The 17,552-nt window shown below is 48.2% G+C and overlaps 1 protein-coding gene across 2 annotated transcripts in view; it reads right to left on the reverse strand.

The window, feature by feature from the left end:
* Positions 1 to 17,552, reverse strand: part of FNDC1 (fibronectin type III domain containing 1) — a 1,121,378-nt gene that overhangs the window by 784,412 nt on the left and 319,414 nt on the right. For both annotated transcript variants that reach the window (XR_015296657.1, XM_086927416.1), the window contains exon 4: positions 7,982 to 8,105. Coding sequence is in view for 1 of the 2 variants with exons in the window: in XM_086927416.1 (XP_086783542.1) it covers positions 7,982 to 8,105 (124 nt within the window). In the remaining variant the exon portion in view is untranslated. The remainder of the gene's footprint in view (positions 1 to 7,981; positions 8,106 to 17,552) is intronic.

The following is a 17,552-nucleotide window of genomic DNA, read 5'->3' on the forward strand; positions in this document are numbered from 1 at the left end:
GTGAGCCTGTTCCCTGATCTCCCATGTGACAGATTGGAAACAAGCCTCCCTCCAGAGATTCTTTGTTACCTGCCTTGCACCGACTGCCTGACTGCTTCTGATTTCGCATTAGCGACCAGTTTCTAGGCAACCATCTGTATGCCATTTTTCTTGCCTATGACACTAGTGCTAGAAAACAAGAATTTGTTCTGTCGGGTATGAGTCAATTTCTTTTCAGTACACTCAATGTCACACTATCTTGTAAGTACACAGTCTCAACCACCTGAATAGAGCAACTTAAAAAATAGAGGCAGTGACTCAAAAGTAGTGTCTACTGTTTATGTTGTAACAGATTTAAATCATCCATCAATATTCACATATATAGTAGATCTAGGCTGCCAAGAGATGATACAATATATACAAATGTGAACAGTGTGACATATGTGCTCAGTGCTACATAGGTGTACAATATATACACTGATAAGGACTTATATGCAGGGGGGGAGACAATTTTTGGGCCAGATGAAACTGTTGTGACTAATGGCTCTGTTGGTTGATCATGCTCATAAATGCGTGCAAAGCCTTTGCCAAACTGGGCCTTGTGTAATGGTCGTCGACGTTTCAACCTGAGTTGTGCTCCATTAGGTAGTCACGTTAGGTCTTCATCAGGATAGTGCGGGGACAGGAATGACAGCCCTCAGTAGGCCAGACGAGGGTCTGGATGTCATCCCAGACTTCAATGCTTTCTGCTCAATGTCCACTTCTTGGCCAAGCACGCCATTGATATCTGGAACCCATCACAACCACCTACCCTGACGTAGTGTAACTCACAGGGACCTGGCTCAAGAACTCCTCAGCCACTGCCATTCTAACTGGCTGCAAAATGGCACACAGAGACCTCCCCGACGGACTCGGAGAGGAATCGCCCTCAACCACAAGTACACCATCAGACTCACCACCGCCATCGACCCCCCTCTTCACCCGACATGGAACACCTCAATTTCCACCTCCAAGCAGAAGCCAAGGCCACTGTCAGAGGGACCCTCACCTACAGGCCACCAGGACCCCACCACTCTTTCTGCAACACCATCTCCGATTTCATCCCACCCCTCGCTTTGGAATCCAAACATTATCTCTTCCTCAGCAACCTCAACTTTCTCCCTGTAGACCCCTTGGACACAAACTCAGCCACCCTACTTGACTCCATGGAAATCCTAGGCCTCAAACAGATTGTCAACAACACCATGCACATCGCCAGGCACAACCCTGACCCATTTTTACATCCATCGACATGATCCAGTTCAGCCACACCACCGAGCCCCCTTGGACGGGTCACAGTCACTCCAACCACCGCCACCCGCCACAGCAAGAACACCATCACCGAATCCCAATGGGCAACCTCCCTCAACACCACCACCCTCCACACATCCAACCACGTCACCCACCTATCCTATTGGATCACCACTAGCGCTGACACTATCACACCCATCTACGTTTTCAACAGTAGAAGAGCAAACAAGCACGCCACTGGTTAACCCCCTAATTCAAAGCCAAGAAATACAAATGCAAACCCCTTGATAGACAATGCTGCACCAGCAGAGACCCAAACGACCACACAGCCTTCAAAACGGCCCTCAAATCGTACCACCACGCCATCAGAGAAGCAATGAAAGCAGCCCTCACCACCTGCTTCCAGATGACCAACAGCACCAAAGAACTTTTCACCATTGTCAGAGAATTTTCCCCCCAGATGCTGTTTAAAACACCATCCAGCCCTCCCAGTTCCTCTGCAATCACTTGCTGACTTCTTCCACTCCAAGATCACCAACATCCACAAAAACCTCAAACCCCATCTGCAGAGACCAGTCCTCTCCGATCCTCCCACCGACCCCCCACCTCACCTCCTGACCAACTGTACACCCCTAAGTTCCGAAACTACAACATCCATCATGTGCTCCATCCACTCCGGAGCCCCTGCCAACCCCTGCCGCCATTGCGTCTTCAACCTTGGACACAAAGCAATCGGAGCCCTACTCACCAGCTTCATCAATGTAGACCCCAGCATTGCCACATTCCTGGAATCCTGGAAGCATGACAAAGTAAAACCCCTGCTAAAGAAGCCTACAGCTGACCCATCTGAGCTTAAGAACTACCACGCATCTCGCTCCTCGCTTTTTTGGCCAAGGTACTGGAGAAAGCCATGGCAAATCAGCAGCCTTGATCCGCCTGAACCTGTCAGCGGCCTTCTACACCGTCTCCCACCATCTCTTCATCCAAGGACGCTACCACTTCAGTAGCCAAGACAACGCCTTCAAGCTGCTATACTCTTTTCTCACTGGCACACCCAAAGAACCCACCTCCTGAGGTACACCTCAAACCCCAAAAGCATCATCTGTGGCGTACCCCACAGCTCCCCACTCAGCCCACCACTGTTCAACGTCTACATGACCCCACTGGCCTCCATCACCCATAGCCACTGTCTCAGCATAGACTCCTACGCCAATGACACCCAGCTCATAATCTCTCTCACCAAAAATCCTTTCTCCACCAGATCGACATTCCAGAAAGACATGACCGACGTCGCGGACTGGATAAGTGCCAACTGCCTACAACTTAACACCGACAAAAAAGAAGTTCTCCTCTTCAGAAGACCCCTCTCACTGTGAAATGATTCCAGTTAGCCCTCTGCTCTTGGACTCTCACCAACCCCCTCCAATCACGCACACAACCTTGGAATTATCATCAACAGCGACCTCTGCATGAGACACCAGGTCAACTCAACTGCATCCACCTGCTTCAATTCCCTCAGAATGCTCCAGAAAGTCTTCAGAGGAATCCCTACCGACACCAGGAGAACTTCACCCACACCCTCATCACCAGTCGGCTTGACTACGGAAACACCATCTACGCCAGAACCACCACGCACCTCCTCAATCGACCTGCCCAAATGACCCCACATCACCCCCGGCCTCCATAGCCTGCACTGGCTCCCCATCAATAAGAGATGCCACTTCAAGCTTCTCAATTCAATTCAAAAACTTTTATTCGATTGACATTTAGTAAATCATAAAAAGTACATCATAAAATTCCAGTGAATTATTTAAAACACAATATTATAGTACAAGTAAAAACTAAATGTTTTTTTAAAAACGTTTGATAAAACCATTTTACAAGTTAATTCAGGTAAACATGGAATCATGGAGACGATAACCCAATTTTACAGCGTATTTATTTATTTATTTTTTTAATTTTTGAAACCTTTATTGTGCAACATAAGCATACAGTTACGGGCCCACAACCACACGGGCTGGCCTCGAAAACAATTGGTAGCACAAAAAGCAAGGATAGAACAGCCCGGCAGTCCCAAACAACAAAATACGGCAAGTGTCCAGGACGTGGCATATAGAAAGAGGGACCGCCGGGTACAGGAGAAGGTAGGTTAATTTTAAAGTTTGTAGATAAGAAGGATCAGACGCAGCAATCCACCGAAAGCACATGGCAGGCAACGAACCAGCGAATTAGCAACAAAACGAGGGAGAATAATTGAAAAAGCAGCAGAAAATAATACTCATCAGGATAATAGCACATTCAAACAGCACATGCTGGCCATCGCCCGCCCCACAGACGTAGTACACCCAAATCCACGAAAGTAACAGTACCAACAGCGGAGAGAATATGCAGCGCTACACCTAAACACCTGACTGACCCAAAGAAGAAGGGAAAAAGTAAGAGAAACCAAGAAAAGACAAGAGAAAATAAGGCCCATAGAAACTGAAACTAAACAAAATCCCCACCCCCAACCCCCCACCCTGCACGCATGCAGAGGCTACGGCCTACCCCCCCCCCCCCCTAGCAGTGTGCCTGTCGCCCATAATCGAACCCGAAATTTAGAACAGAAAAGGGAAGAAGAAAAGGAAAAGAAAAAGAAATAGCCTAATACACATAAGACCGGAGGAGGGCCATAAGGATACACCCAAAACTACCAGCATATATCACTCCGGCCGCCCGCTCCCAGACCCCGCCACCAATACAATACCCATGGTCAATATCCCCGGCAGTCCATCAGCGTCCCAGCAGTAAAAGCGAAAACAGGCCCGACATGAGAGGAGGCACCCTCAACCTTGCCCTCTGCGATGCGAAGCAGCGACATAGTCCAGCCTCGCGGTAGACATCATGGAAGAGGCGAGCGAGCAAAGTGACCACACCCGAGTGGGGTGATGCCCGTTAAAATCCATCCAACACACAGTCATGTAGATACCAGTGGTATAGGAAGAGGCAGCGCACAGCAGTGATCCTCCAAAATCGGCGAGCCCAGTCAATAAGAACCGCTCCAGGATAGGGGAGTAAGTCATGCCAGTAACCCCCGGAGGAGTCGCTAAACATGGCGCCCGGCTACGTGTCCCCAGCCACAGCGCAGCTCCAGAATCTTCAATCCTCCCCAAGGATATTACAACCGGCACCTCAGCAGTATTAGGGTCACGCACCCCCAGTGCGTCGATAGCAACCGAGGAGGAGGAACCACAGAAGGCAGAAACAGGGTGCGGCACAATATCCTGCTCTCGGAGGCGTCCGTGGTCAGGCAAGGGTGCTGCAGATAAAATCACATCCAGCCGGTCCCCCAGTTCACGGGCAGCAGTACACAGGGCCGCTCTCAGAGTACCCAGGGTGCCCAATATGTCACCAATCAGCACTGGTGCATCGGGGAGAGAGGACACAACATTCCTCTGCGCACAAGGCGAATCAATGCAGCACTGTCCTGGAAGCCGGCCGCCATCACCCTCCGCAATCTGCTGATCACCACGCCAATGCACACCATGGCGCAGCCATTCCGAGGGCACAAAGGAAGCACACTTCATGGTCTCACAGTGTCGAAGTGGCGTGGGCAGACGCTCGCGTCTTCAATAACAGCCCAGGGTCCGCCGTCTCCGTAGATACATGCAGGCTGTAAGATGGCGCCCAGCACAGCACACTAGGAAACAAAGTATCAAGCAAGCCGTCCCGGGCTGAGGATACAATACAATGTTTCCCCCTCAGTGGAGGTGCCCAAAGCCTGTGAAGCAGTGATGCGGGAAGCAGGGAACAAAACGTGCCTGCCACGCTACCCGGCCGACTCCGATCCGCCTGTAATGGCCGCTGTTGTTGTGAGCAGGACCGGCCAGTCGGAGAACAAAGACCCGGTCACAGCCGCGCAGCACCAGGAGGAGGCGGGGGCGTCTTAGCACTCTCGCTGCCGGGATCGAGCAAAGAAGCACATCAGTAGATCCGGGTTCACCACCCGGTACCGCGAACGCCACTCGGTAGCAGGATAGATAACAGGATAGGGCGTAAACCGGGTGAGAGACGAGAGGGTCGGCGGAGCCGAGGAATCAGGCGGCCATCATGGTTGAGAGCTAGGCTCCACCCCCGTACAGCGTATTTTTAAACATGATTTTAAGTAAAGAGCTACACATTTAGCTACATGTTGTGAGTCTAGTAGCTGAAGTGCCAGGTACACTGGCCGGCAGGTTCTCAACCCCATTAATCGAAGTAGTGGGATAATCCAGCGCTTGCGAGGTTGCTCATAGTAGCGGCAGAACAAAGTTACGTGGATGGTCGATTGAGATGATACACCATCACACGGACATTTGGTCAGGTCATGGGACCAGTTTGACTCGATGGGGAAGGTAACAAGGCGGAAAAAAGAATTAAAACGAAACCTAGTTAGAACAAGCTTCTCACACATGCCTACAGAGCTCTCCACAACATCGGACCAGAATACCTGAACAACCGCTTCACCTTCCATCAGCCCACCAGACACCTGCGTTCTACCGCCCTGGCCTGCGCCAACGTCCCACTCATCCATTGCGCCTGAACAGGTTGTCAATCATTCTCTCACCTCGCAGCCAAAACTTGGAACGACCTCCCAATTAACCTCCAAACATCAACATCCCTTGCCAAGTTCAGGAGCAGACTTAAGACCTGGCTGTTAGAGTAGACTCACATCACATTAGCGCCTGGATACCCCTCGGGGTGATTAGTGTGCTATACAAAACAATGATTAATTGATTAAGATTTGGCACATCATTTTGTCACATGGCCATAACAGATATAACAGGCTTGTACATTGTTTTGGTTAGTAGAGCTGTAACACGCATTCTCACAATGTTTTGAAAGAAAAACCCACAGTAATGGGGGGGACTTGCACAGATTTTGCCTGCTATGACCAGTCTAGCCCATCTTAGCCTCAATTCAGGACGGACCTCAAGACCTGGCCCTTCAACTGAACTGGCTCTTTGACTGAACTGCAGAACCCCACCCCCAGCGCCTTAAGACCCTAATGGGTGATTAGCCACGCTTTATAAGAATCCTAATTGAATGATTGGTTTCATCTTTGTGAATCAGTTACATTGTCAACTGAGCAATTCGGGTTTATCCCCCTGATTAAGGCGTCTCACATGCAATAAGCTGTAGCAAACAGTGTTTGAAGTATATGACCATCTTTCCTCGCCCTAAACTGGTATGGCCAGTTCTGTTGTTCTTGTGAATTTACTGGTGATCTCGCGAACATACACCAAATCAGAGCTATGCAGGCGAAGTGCAGGCACCTGCACTGGGCAGTTCCGTCATTTGCAATCTATTGATCTATACTACTATAATAAAGGAAGAACTTTCTGCCTTTGAGGCGGGTAAACTCGGAAACCACAGCACCAATCCACACACCCGATACACCGTTGGAATCGTCAAGGTGTGTAGATGGTTATAGGCTATATAAAGTAAAAAAAAAAACGTTATTTAAAAAAAAAAGTAGTCCCTCCGAAGTAGCGCCGGTCGCAACGTTCATGCTCACGTCAGGAGCGCGGGGAGGAGCAGCGTCCAGGAGCGCAACGAGGAGTGGCGGACATGGCGCTAGGGAGGAGCGGTGACGTGAGGAGCAGCGGACAGGCCAGCGGCGGTGCGAGCAGCGGACAGGCTGGAGGAGCGGCGGCTGAGGTAAGGGAGTGGCGGACATGGCGCCGTGGAGGAGCGGTGATGTGAGGAGCAGCGGACAGGCCAGCGGCGGTGCGAGCAGCGGACAGGAGGGAGGAGCGGCGGCTGAGGTAAGGGTACCCATGTCGGGGCAGGCGGGGGTCGGGACAGGCGGGCGTCGGGGCAGGCGGGGGATGGGGCAGGCGGGGGCCCGGGCTGCTGGACAATGTCGGGGCGGGCGGGGGTCGGGGAAGCCTGTTGCTCCCGGACAAGGTCGGGACGGGCTGCTAGTATTCCAATATAACTGTAGGTGAAAAACGCCTTTTTGCTGTTGTTCACCTACAAATGGGGGTAGCACCCACAGTTGTCATCCCTTGGTGGGAAGACGTTGGAAGGGAGTGGTAACCAAACAGAAAATAGAGAGAAATAAATAAATAAAGATAAAACGAGGTGGAAGATGAGACCATTGTAAATTTAAGGAGAGAGTGAGGTAACTGAACCGCAAGAATAAGGTAAAGAATGAAAAAGAGAGAGAGAGTGAGAGGGGACTGGAAAAAGAGGAAAGAATGATATACATAGAGTAGAATAGAAAGTGAGAAAGAAAGCGATAGAGCAAGAACTAGATGGAGAAAGTGACGGAAAACAGATTTAGCAAAAGAGATGGTAAAAAGGTCAAGAGTGAGAGAGGTAGGTAGACAACCAAGTAGAAGAAGAGAAAGTATATATTTAAATGTACTCTCTCAAATGTATGCAATAATCGTTTTAGGTTCACAAGGGGTGTGTAAATTTGCGTCAAAGTAAAAGATTTTAACACGTGAGGAGCAAATGCGGGTTGAGTTCATGCGTGAGGCAGGGGTAAAAGTATTTAAAATGTTGCCCAAACAGTGGGTTATAAGAAAAAATGCATGCCCCAGCAGCACGGTAGTTTGTAGGACTACTAGTTATTCAGATACAAAACCTGCAGGGTGTAATGTGTTACAAACATAGAAGTACAAAGGATTCGCATAAGAAGTATCTCGGTTTTTGACATGTAAGAAAATACCGTAAAAATAAGTACCTGGTTGACTCGACCTTCTTCGTGTCATCAAACTTTGGATCCACCCAGGAAACAAGCACAGATTGAGAAGACATCACTCGCACACTTACATCCTTTGGCTCAGGGATTTCTTCTTCCGTCTGCTCTGAAATGAGAGTGGGCCACGGCAGAAGTCACATGAGTGAACTTGTAAATTGTTACACTTATACTGTATATTTTATTCATATTGTATGTAGTGCATACAAGACCCAGAAGAATCGGAGCACTTAACATTAATAGCAGTGCTTCATGTGTGCAATTCTTTTTCATGTAACCATTGGAATCATTTGTGTATGAATTCTGGAACTGATAAGTCTCTGAAATGACTGCTAAGCACATTGAGCATCTTTGTGAGATGAAGGGTGCTCCTTGTGCAATGTAGTGCCATACTGTGGAACATTTACACATAAAAAGTAAAGGGTTGACCTAGTCTTCCGGTCTCACTTGGAGCCTGAGATAGCCCACCAGCCTGGCATGTCAACTGAGGCCGCCCCACTGCAGGAGGACCATTCACGACATTTACAGAGCCACACCTGCCTGTCAGATTGCTTTCTGATGGAAATGCATCTGTCTCATTGGCAGAGGCTTGCATTGTCAGATGCACTTTCATTATAGCTCAATGCCAAGTGGCTAGCTGTGTGCTTTTGGCCCACTTGACATTTTATTCAGCTTTTCAGAAACAGTCTCCGAGGAGTGGTTTTGTTTCTGTAAAGCAAAATAACATTGGCCCTTACTCATGGACCCTGGCTGGGAAAATCAGTGGGCTTGGCATCAACTTGACTAGGGTGGGACTACCACCACTGAAACCCTAGAGTCCGGCGGCTAGCAGGTCACCAGGTCTAGGGTTTCCAAAGCAGAGTTAGAGGAGGCTCTGGCGTTGGAAAGTTGCTGGGTTTCAACATCTCTACTTGAGCGGGAACATCACCAATGTGTAGTTGACTTCTTAGATATGCATCTTCAGGTGTCCTGGGTCCTAAAGACTTCCCAACCATTTAATTTAACACAGCTTTCCAATGTTGGGTCTTCTGGCTTTCCTTCTTATTTACTGCTAGTGTTCAGAGTGCAAGCTTCTTAGGGTCATGACGGGTCTCGGTGCTACAAGGCATACTCAAGAATGACAATCTGGCAGTCCCCAGTAATTTCTGCTGGATGTCCTTCCTCGAGCTGTATGCTAAAGCATGGGACACAATTGTGGCATGACATGAAGTCATGGGCTAAGGAGATGTAATTGTTGCTATCATTTCATAGTAGCTTTATCCCTGCCTATGGGGCAACTGACAACATTGTTTCATTCGCAGTTATAATATATAATTCTGTCAGCACCTAGAAGGAGAACCTTCCATCCAATACAGAGCAGTCTGTTATGGGGTAGACAGGTATCTTTTGTGGCACAAACATTCTTTATGAGGAATGAAAAAACCCACCCCTTTTTTTACTTCATGTATTTGCATAGAAGAGCAGTGATCTTTTTGAATACAGCACATGTATCATCTCTAGTCAAGCAGGGCCAAGGAAACATTTCAGCATGTTCTGCATATGTGGATCATTCTTGACAAGCAAACAAATGCTTCAGAATGGAAGGTTTGGCAAGGGAAAAGTCTTGCAAAACTGCACATGCGCTAAACACGTCGGCTGGCCACGAAGCGCCTTGTTGGAATTTTCTTTCAGGGAACGATGGGCTGTCGTTTGGCTACACATTCAAAAGAAGTGACACTGGCAATGTTAATACTTGTGTAATAGTCTTACAGGACACAGCAAATGTGGCAATCGTATGACGATTTCAGCTGTAGATTACTGTTATCGACATCTGATCAACCCCCCTATGATATAAGAAAAGTTTACTGGTTTAACTGAAGACAAAGGATGGTTCTGAGAAACCAAAATAGCACTCCCTGCTACCCATATGGCTTTGGCACCTATCCTGTCTGGATCCAAGAATTTCTTAGGGCTAAATGTCTCCCCTCAAGCCTGCTCCTATGCTTTTGATCAGGCCAATGACGGTACTTTCTGTGTAAATCCCACCAATAAACCAATTGCATTCTATAAAGGCTCACCGGTCAGAAGGCAGAAGCAACCTGGGCGTGAAATTATGATCCGCTCAAGGAGTTTGCTGAGTTTTTCGCCACTCTGCACTCCACATAGTGTGCGCAGTTCTAAAAAACTCTGCTTCGCTGAGTTTTTTCCTTGCTTGTGCTCGACAATGTAAAGTTGGCGAGCGCATGCAAAGGAAATCTTACTCCAGACCACCTCTCGGTGAGATTTCTCAATGGGGGCAGTCGCATGTGGCTGCTACTGCTCGCTTTGAGAAACCTTTCATTCGGGTTGAGGAAACTGCAGCTCGGGTAGAACATCTATTCAAGAGGCAAAACCTCTCTCTTGCGCTGCGCATGGTGCCATTTGCGCTGATTTTCCAGTGCAAGACAAACACCTGGCACTAAAATTCAGTGGGAACAGCTGTACCTAACACACTCCACCGCTTGCGGAACGCTACGTAGCATGCCAGAGAATTTTGGTAGATTTCGTCAATCTGCAAACTCCGCTCAGGCCTAGTCTTCGGCCTCAACCAACCATGGAAGTGACAAAGCAACACCAAGTACTTGAGATGTGTAAACTTTCTGTACATATAGTGTGGATCTCTTGTTATCCTTGAAATCTCTTACAGGCTGAATTCTTCTTACTGACGGTGTGAAATTGCAAAAGTTTTTCCTCCACAATTTCATGAAATTCATGATGATTGCAAAGTAACATATAAACGGATATTAGGTAAAACGTTTGCTAACAGTAGGTTTGCAGTTGATAGACTTAGTAAAAATCCACTTCTTAGAGGAGAATTATCTCACAACTCATCCTTTACAAATGGGTCACTCAAAAACTTAGAAAACTGGGATAAGAAAACTTCACCCAGCTTGAAAGTGAACTTTGAAACGTCAACCATTCTGCCTCACTTAGATCACTCTGTTTGTGGCAGTTTAAAAATAACAACCTTTATACAAGCATTAGCAAAGCCAATAGGTCCAGCATAGGTTGCCAGCTTACAGATATTGCAAATGTCAGTGTTTGAATGTTTTTGTAAAACGTGTTTACAAAAAAAGGAGCAGGTGCACCCTTACACATGCACTCATATCCGTGGTTGTCCTTTATGTTCTTGTTTTTGTAATAAAGTTGCACAAAAAAATTCAAAGATGGCCATCCGAACATGTGCATGCCTGTGCATGCATGGGCTGGCTTCTTTGAATATTTTTGTAAAAAAAAAGCTTAACAGAAACATTTGAAGATGGTCAAACGTATGCACTTTTTTGGCATGCAAGGGAGGACATTGTGCAATTTGTAAAAAAACAATTTGAAAACTTGCCCACTGAAAGCAGTGCACACAATAGGAGACACAACACAAACACTAGCATTGGCCTGTTAGCTATGCCTGGGGAGCAACCAGCTCATCAGAAAGGTTAAAATAGGTATACAAATATTATGTCTCTCCCATAGGTTAACATTGGGATTACCTTATTACATGTTATAAGTGTAATTTCCAATTGGGAAAAATCAATAATTAAAGTTTGGTGTCTCAGGACTCCCAATTTATAATCACAACTTATTGTAAAGTTGAATTTTAAGTTGCAAGACTGAAAAGGCCACATTTAGAAAGTTAACACAAGGAGATGATGGACGGAGCGCTGAAACTTTTCAGACACTCACCCCCAGTCACAGATCTGGGTTGAATCCATCATTGTTCTTTAGCTCACTTCGCCACCTCAGTTTAGACCGAGCATATGCAAATCAGCCTTCATCCTGTGCCTCATGTGAACAGTCCAGCCCGAACTGTCAAGCTAGGTCTTCCCTGAACCGGAAACAAGCATCCTGGGACCGGTTTCGGGGTAACACCCCTCATCAGCCAGGCTAGCTTGAATCCAGTGGCAAAGTGAGCAAGGGACCCACGTCTGGACATACCCTGCCAACTAAGGGCGTACAATGCAAACACAAGGAGATAATGGACAGAGTGCTGAAACTTTTCAGACACTCACCCCCAGTCACAGATCTGGGTTGAATCCATCATCGTTCTTTAGCTCACTCCGCCACCTCAGTTCAGACCCAGCTATATGCAAATCAGTATTGACCCTGTGCGTCATGGGAACAGCCCAGCCCGAACTGCCAAGCCAGGACATTTAGAAAGGTGGCATTGTCTTACTTTAACCATTCTGTGCTTTCTGCCTGTCTCTGAATACATATCTGGGGAGGGTGTCAACTAGGTCTTGTGCATTCCCTCTAGACAGTCACACACAATGGAAGCTTAGGTGTGACCTCACTGGCTTTAATTGGCCATTAACTGGCTTGATGGAGGGGTGGAGCTAAACGCAGCCCCACTTGCACCTGAATAGGCTTTGCCCTGTCTACACACAATAGGCCTAACAACCCGGTACTGGCACTCCAGTTAGCTTGGAGCCAGGGCAGGGGAGGAGGGGGATTCTCTGCACTTCAAAGCCATAGTCTAGAGGTTTCTCCCATCTTCCAGAACCAGGACAACAAACTATAAATTCTGAACCACAGACACCACCACTGCAGTACACTTCTGGACCTGTGGATACTGTGCCAGGAAGAAGGACTGCTGTGCTGCTACAGGGACTGCCACCTTGCTGGACTGCTACTCTGATGGACTCCTGCTTTGCTGACCTGCTGACCTCTTGCCTGGGAGTGAGGAGGACTGGAGCTGCATCTCTCTAACCCAGAACCAAAGTGACTCAATGGGCTTGTCTGCTTCCCTCCTGTTCTGAAGTCTCAGGAACATGAAAGACTTCCAACCACCCTGCTAAAGCACTTGGACTCTGCCATCTGTGAGTCTTGCCCTGCCTGGACCCGAGGAAGTGGGTATAAAGTGTTGTTCCTGTAAAACACTGATGATTCGCTTAGCTGCAACCCCCATCTTTGTCGACGCAACCAGTTTGTTACTTTTATTCAGCAGTTAAGTGGAAAATATGGATACCCAGGTACTTGAACGTGTTTTGGGCCCATATAATGCCAGCCATCAGAATCTCAGGTGTAAGGAGGGGACCCGCCATATGAAACAGATACGACTTTGCTCTGTTAACCCACAGACCTGATAAGCCTGCAAAGTCGTCCAGTAGGAGTATAGCCATCGAGGTGCCCACCACTGCGTCTGACAGATAAACAAAAGGTCATCTACATAGAGGGAAACATGATGTGTCCGCCCTCCAGAATCCAGTCCTATCCCGTCTCAACTTACACCGCAGTTTCAGTTCCATGAGAGAGTGGATCGAATGAGATCGAGACGGCTGCTTCCAGCAATAGATACATGGCCGAAACGGCATTACGGCAAGAATCAGATTGAAAAGAAAAAGTTTGATAATAAAAGAAGCTGGATTTTGAAAACAATGCCCTGCGTCCAAGATCCCCATAGGCTGAGTGTGGAACAGGACCCCAACCCAGAGATCTTGCACAGTCAGAGCCCGTCTCCTTCAAAATAAATTCATCACTAATATAATCAAGGAGCCAGTAAAAAGATAATCCGAGTCTCAAGAAGAGGCAATTGGCCTATTCACTATTCACTGTTTTGTACGAATATATATATTGTTTGTATTGCATGTAGGATGTATATACTGTATTTATTTTGTCTATTAAAGTGAAGTGTTGTAGTTGGTATATGTGTTGTATATATTTGTGTAAATAGCTCTGAATGTGAATATGTTTCTCTTTTCATTTATAAAGAAGATAAAAGTTTATAAAAAGAATTGTGGAAATTGGAAGGGGTATAAATAAAAGTACCCGGACAAAACTGAAATGTTTTAGTTTTGACCTTTAAATAATTGCTTTGAGATTTTGGTTGGTGTGGGCACTGTTGTTGTATTTTCATTAATAAGGTCCAGCCCACCCCAATGTTGTAGGACCTAACTCCTTAGTTCTAACTAGTGGGCCTGCAGCACTGATTGTGCCATCCACATGAGTAGCCTTAAAATGGTGTCTCAGGCATGCCACCGCAGTGCCTGTGTGCGGTTGTTAACTGCCATGCTGATCTGACCAGTGTCCCCACTGGCCAGGCCTAACCCTTCCCTTTCTATACACATTGGACACCTCTATCGAAGGTCCAAGGTACCCCCCTGGGCAGGGTGCAGTGTATGTGAAGGTAGAGCATGTACTAGTGTTAGTGACATGCTCTGATAGTGAAATACTGCCAATTTCGTTTTTCACTATTGAAAGGCAATCTTGCCCATAGGCTATAATGGGGAATGCTGTGTATAATGTTTACCTGCATATCTTCCCTTAGGAGCAAGATCGAAAATTAAAGTCTGGTATCCCTGAACTCAGAATTTAATAACGCATCTTTTAGGAAGGATGGCTTTTAAAACCTGTGTTTGAAAACTGCACTTTTAGAAAGTGGCTGTTTTCTTGTCTGATCTTTCTGTGGGCCTTGGCCTGTTTGTGAATTGACTGTCTGGTTTGTGAGTGACAGAGACTGGGTTGGCTCCAAGGAGCTGAGTGAGTCAGCCCTAGACTGAATAGCGTCATCTGCATCTTGAGTGGTGGGAGGGGATATCACCTGGGCCTGAATAGGGCTGTGCCTGCCTTCCACAATGCTGGCTCCACCTCCTGCTGGGCAGCTGACAACCCTGCCCCTCCCTTTCAAAGGAAAGAAGGAGCCATGTAAACAGAGTGCTCCAGGACTGACCAGACTTGGTCTAGACTTTGGACTAGGCCAAGGCCTCTCTGCCCTCAGAGAACAAAGAGAATTTTGGTATAAAAAGGGAAAATGAGATCATCTGGAATCAAGAAGGAACCTCTGCCAAGGAGAAAGCTGGAAGACTGAAGAGGAAGGACTGTCCTGCTGTGTGTTTGTGGGCTGACCTGCAGTTGCTTTTCTGCCAAGGAGAGGGGAAGGACTTTGCTGTTGCTGTGTCCCCTTGCTTGAAGAGATCTCCAAGGGCCTGAGAAGAGCTGGCCTCCTGTTAAGAAGTCCCAGGAACAAAAGGACTTCACCCCCAGCTTCCCCCCTGAACTCTGCTGAGTGAGTTCTTCCCTTCCTAGAGTGCTTGATTCATTTGTGGGGCCTCTAGAAGTTTTTGCCTATTGTTTGGGGAGCTGGAAAAGAAGGTCTACAATTTTGCACGCATCGCTCACTTGCGGAGCGCATCGTCAACAGTGCGAAAAATTCCTGTTGCTGCGAAGATCGTCACAGCGCCTGTTGCTGCTGCAAGAACCTAGGTATCGTTCGCATGTGGAGCGCATCACCCCTGTGCGGGAAGATTCCTGTCGCTGCGAATATGGTCGCAGAGCCTGTCATCGCTGTGAAGAACCATCGCACCGTTTTCTTGAGGACCGCATCACGTCACTGCGAACATCGTCACAGAGTCAACGCATCGAGGGGCCGTGACAGAAGGAGATCAATGCTGTGCCGCTCATCGCCGCCGCACCGAATATCGTCGCCGTCCCAGAGATCGTCGCATTGTGCCTGTGCGAGACGCTTCCTATCGAACCTGCAACCCGGACTCCATACAAGGTAACGCATCGCTCCCCATACAGATCGGATTCGGCGCAACCCACCCGATGCTTGCAGCGGGGTTGTCGAAATGCCTCCCCAAGGTCTCAGGAGTGATGCATCGCTTGTTTTCCAACACTGCAGCTTCCACTTGGAACTTTTGTTGCATTTACAGGTACTTTGGGCTAGGAGTGACGCAACTGTGGATTATTTTGACGCACACCCCAGAACTCTTTTAAAATCATATTTTTGAACTGTGTATGTTGGGTTTTTGTCGTTTTGGTCTTGTGTAGTTTAGATAAATATACTTTATTTTTCTAAACTAGTGTGGAGTCAATTTGTGGTGTTTTCACTGTGTTACTGTGAGTGTTGGTACAAATACTTTACACATTGCTTTTGATAAGCATGTCTGCTTGTGCCAAGCTACCAAGGGGGTGAGCAGGGGTTATCTAAAGAGTGTATCCCCCTTACCCTGACTAGAAGCAAGGGTCCCTATTTGGACTCTGGTACCTACCTCTGCCAACTAGGGTCCCCCGGATCTAACACCTGGGAACGCACCACCAGATCATCCGGGGTGGTACCACAGCTTCAACAAGGCTCCACATACAGTCTGGGTGCAGTCCCTGAAGTGTCCCAGTCATTGCACCAAAGCAGCTCTGCTTATGGTCCATCGTAGGGCCCACTGGTTCCTCCCCAGAGTCATACTAGGCCTACCACAGTGGATACAGTCCTGCCAAAGAAGGAACCACTCATCATTTCGGGGTGATTCTGGCATAGTCCAAAACAGGAATGGAGCTGAACGTGTTTGTGCTATGTCACCTTCCCTCAGGTCCGGCAAGTATGCCAAATTGCCGTCCAATCGAGGGTCTGCCTGCAGTGCCCCCGCACCCAGGGTTCACTGCAAGATGAAACGTGATTTCTTCAAAGGGGCGAAATTCACTGCGGCGCACAGGCCCCCTAGTCGGGCACCACCTCCCGCTTGTCTTGCTTCACCCGCGGACACCGCGGATCTGCTTCATGCGGTTGGTCTCAGGCAGCCACCGCAGGTCCATTCCAGTGGGGTTGCCACTCTCATCAGGGTCAGGGAGAGGATAGCAGAGTCTCCACGTGCACTCAGTACGGCCCCGGTGACACGCAGCACGGCCCCACTGCGCACTTTACTCTGATGCAACACTTAGTCCCAGGCAGCGTGCCCCGCACAGCAGCCACCAGCTTTATATTGTCCACCCCAGGGGGCACCCGGGTCACAGGCCGATTCCTGGGGTCGTTGCCCAACCCGTTTCCTCACAAACGCGCCACTCCTGTGCCTTCGACTAAGCCGCTCAAGAGGTGTACAGGCCCGGGCAGCCCTCTTCACTTGAGTCCGGGGCTTAGTGGCAGGTACAACCCCAGAACTGCAGGAAACGTCTGTGAAGGTTGTTCTCAACCGCCTGCTCCCTTTCCTAGCGCAGCACACAACAGACCTCCGGAGCAGCGTCAGTTGCACGGTGTACGCCCCACATAATGAACTGGCCAGATCGGAAGGTTCAAAAGAGGCTGCCTCCGTCGCCATGTTATGCGGCCTCCACCGCTCCAATTACGCCGCTAGCTGTAGCTCCCAACTCCAGTCACTGGTGATCGGCAAAGTCGCTCCAGGCACACTCCCCACGATTCTGATATCACAGTGAGTGCTAAATTTGCTCAAAGCGGCTCGGGCTGTATAATTCCCGAGGAGAAGTGATCGGCTGGTGCGGAGATCTCTGCTCATGAGTCCACCATCGTCCCCGTCCAAGCCACGCCCGCCCTTGAGCATTATATTATTATGGGCCATGGAAAGGGTTGGAGCGCCTCTGGCGGGCAAATTATTGTGAATCTGCATAAACTTTTTACAAAAAAGCCCTACGTGGTCTTCATCAATCTATAAAAAAAGCTAAAAAATTATTCATTATGACCTCCATTCAGCAAGTGGAGCAATCAAGCAAAGAAGTTTTTAAGATTGTTCAATCTTTTTTTAAACCTAGGGCTATTGAGACTGAAGTCACCCCGTCGGCGAGACTCTGCGAAGACATCTCAGACTTCTTTGACAAAAAA

The sequence above is a fragment of the Lissotriton vulgaris genome, chromosome 6 (assembly GCF_964263255.1).
Source record: "Lissotriton vulgaris chromosome 6, aLisVul1.2, whole genome shotgun sequence".
NCBI lineage: Eukaryota > Metazoa > Chordata > Amphibia > Caudata > Salamandridae > Lissotriton > Lissotriton vulgaris.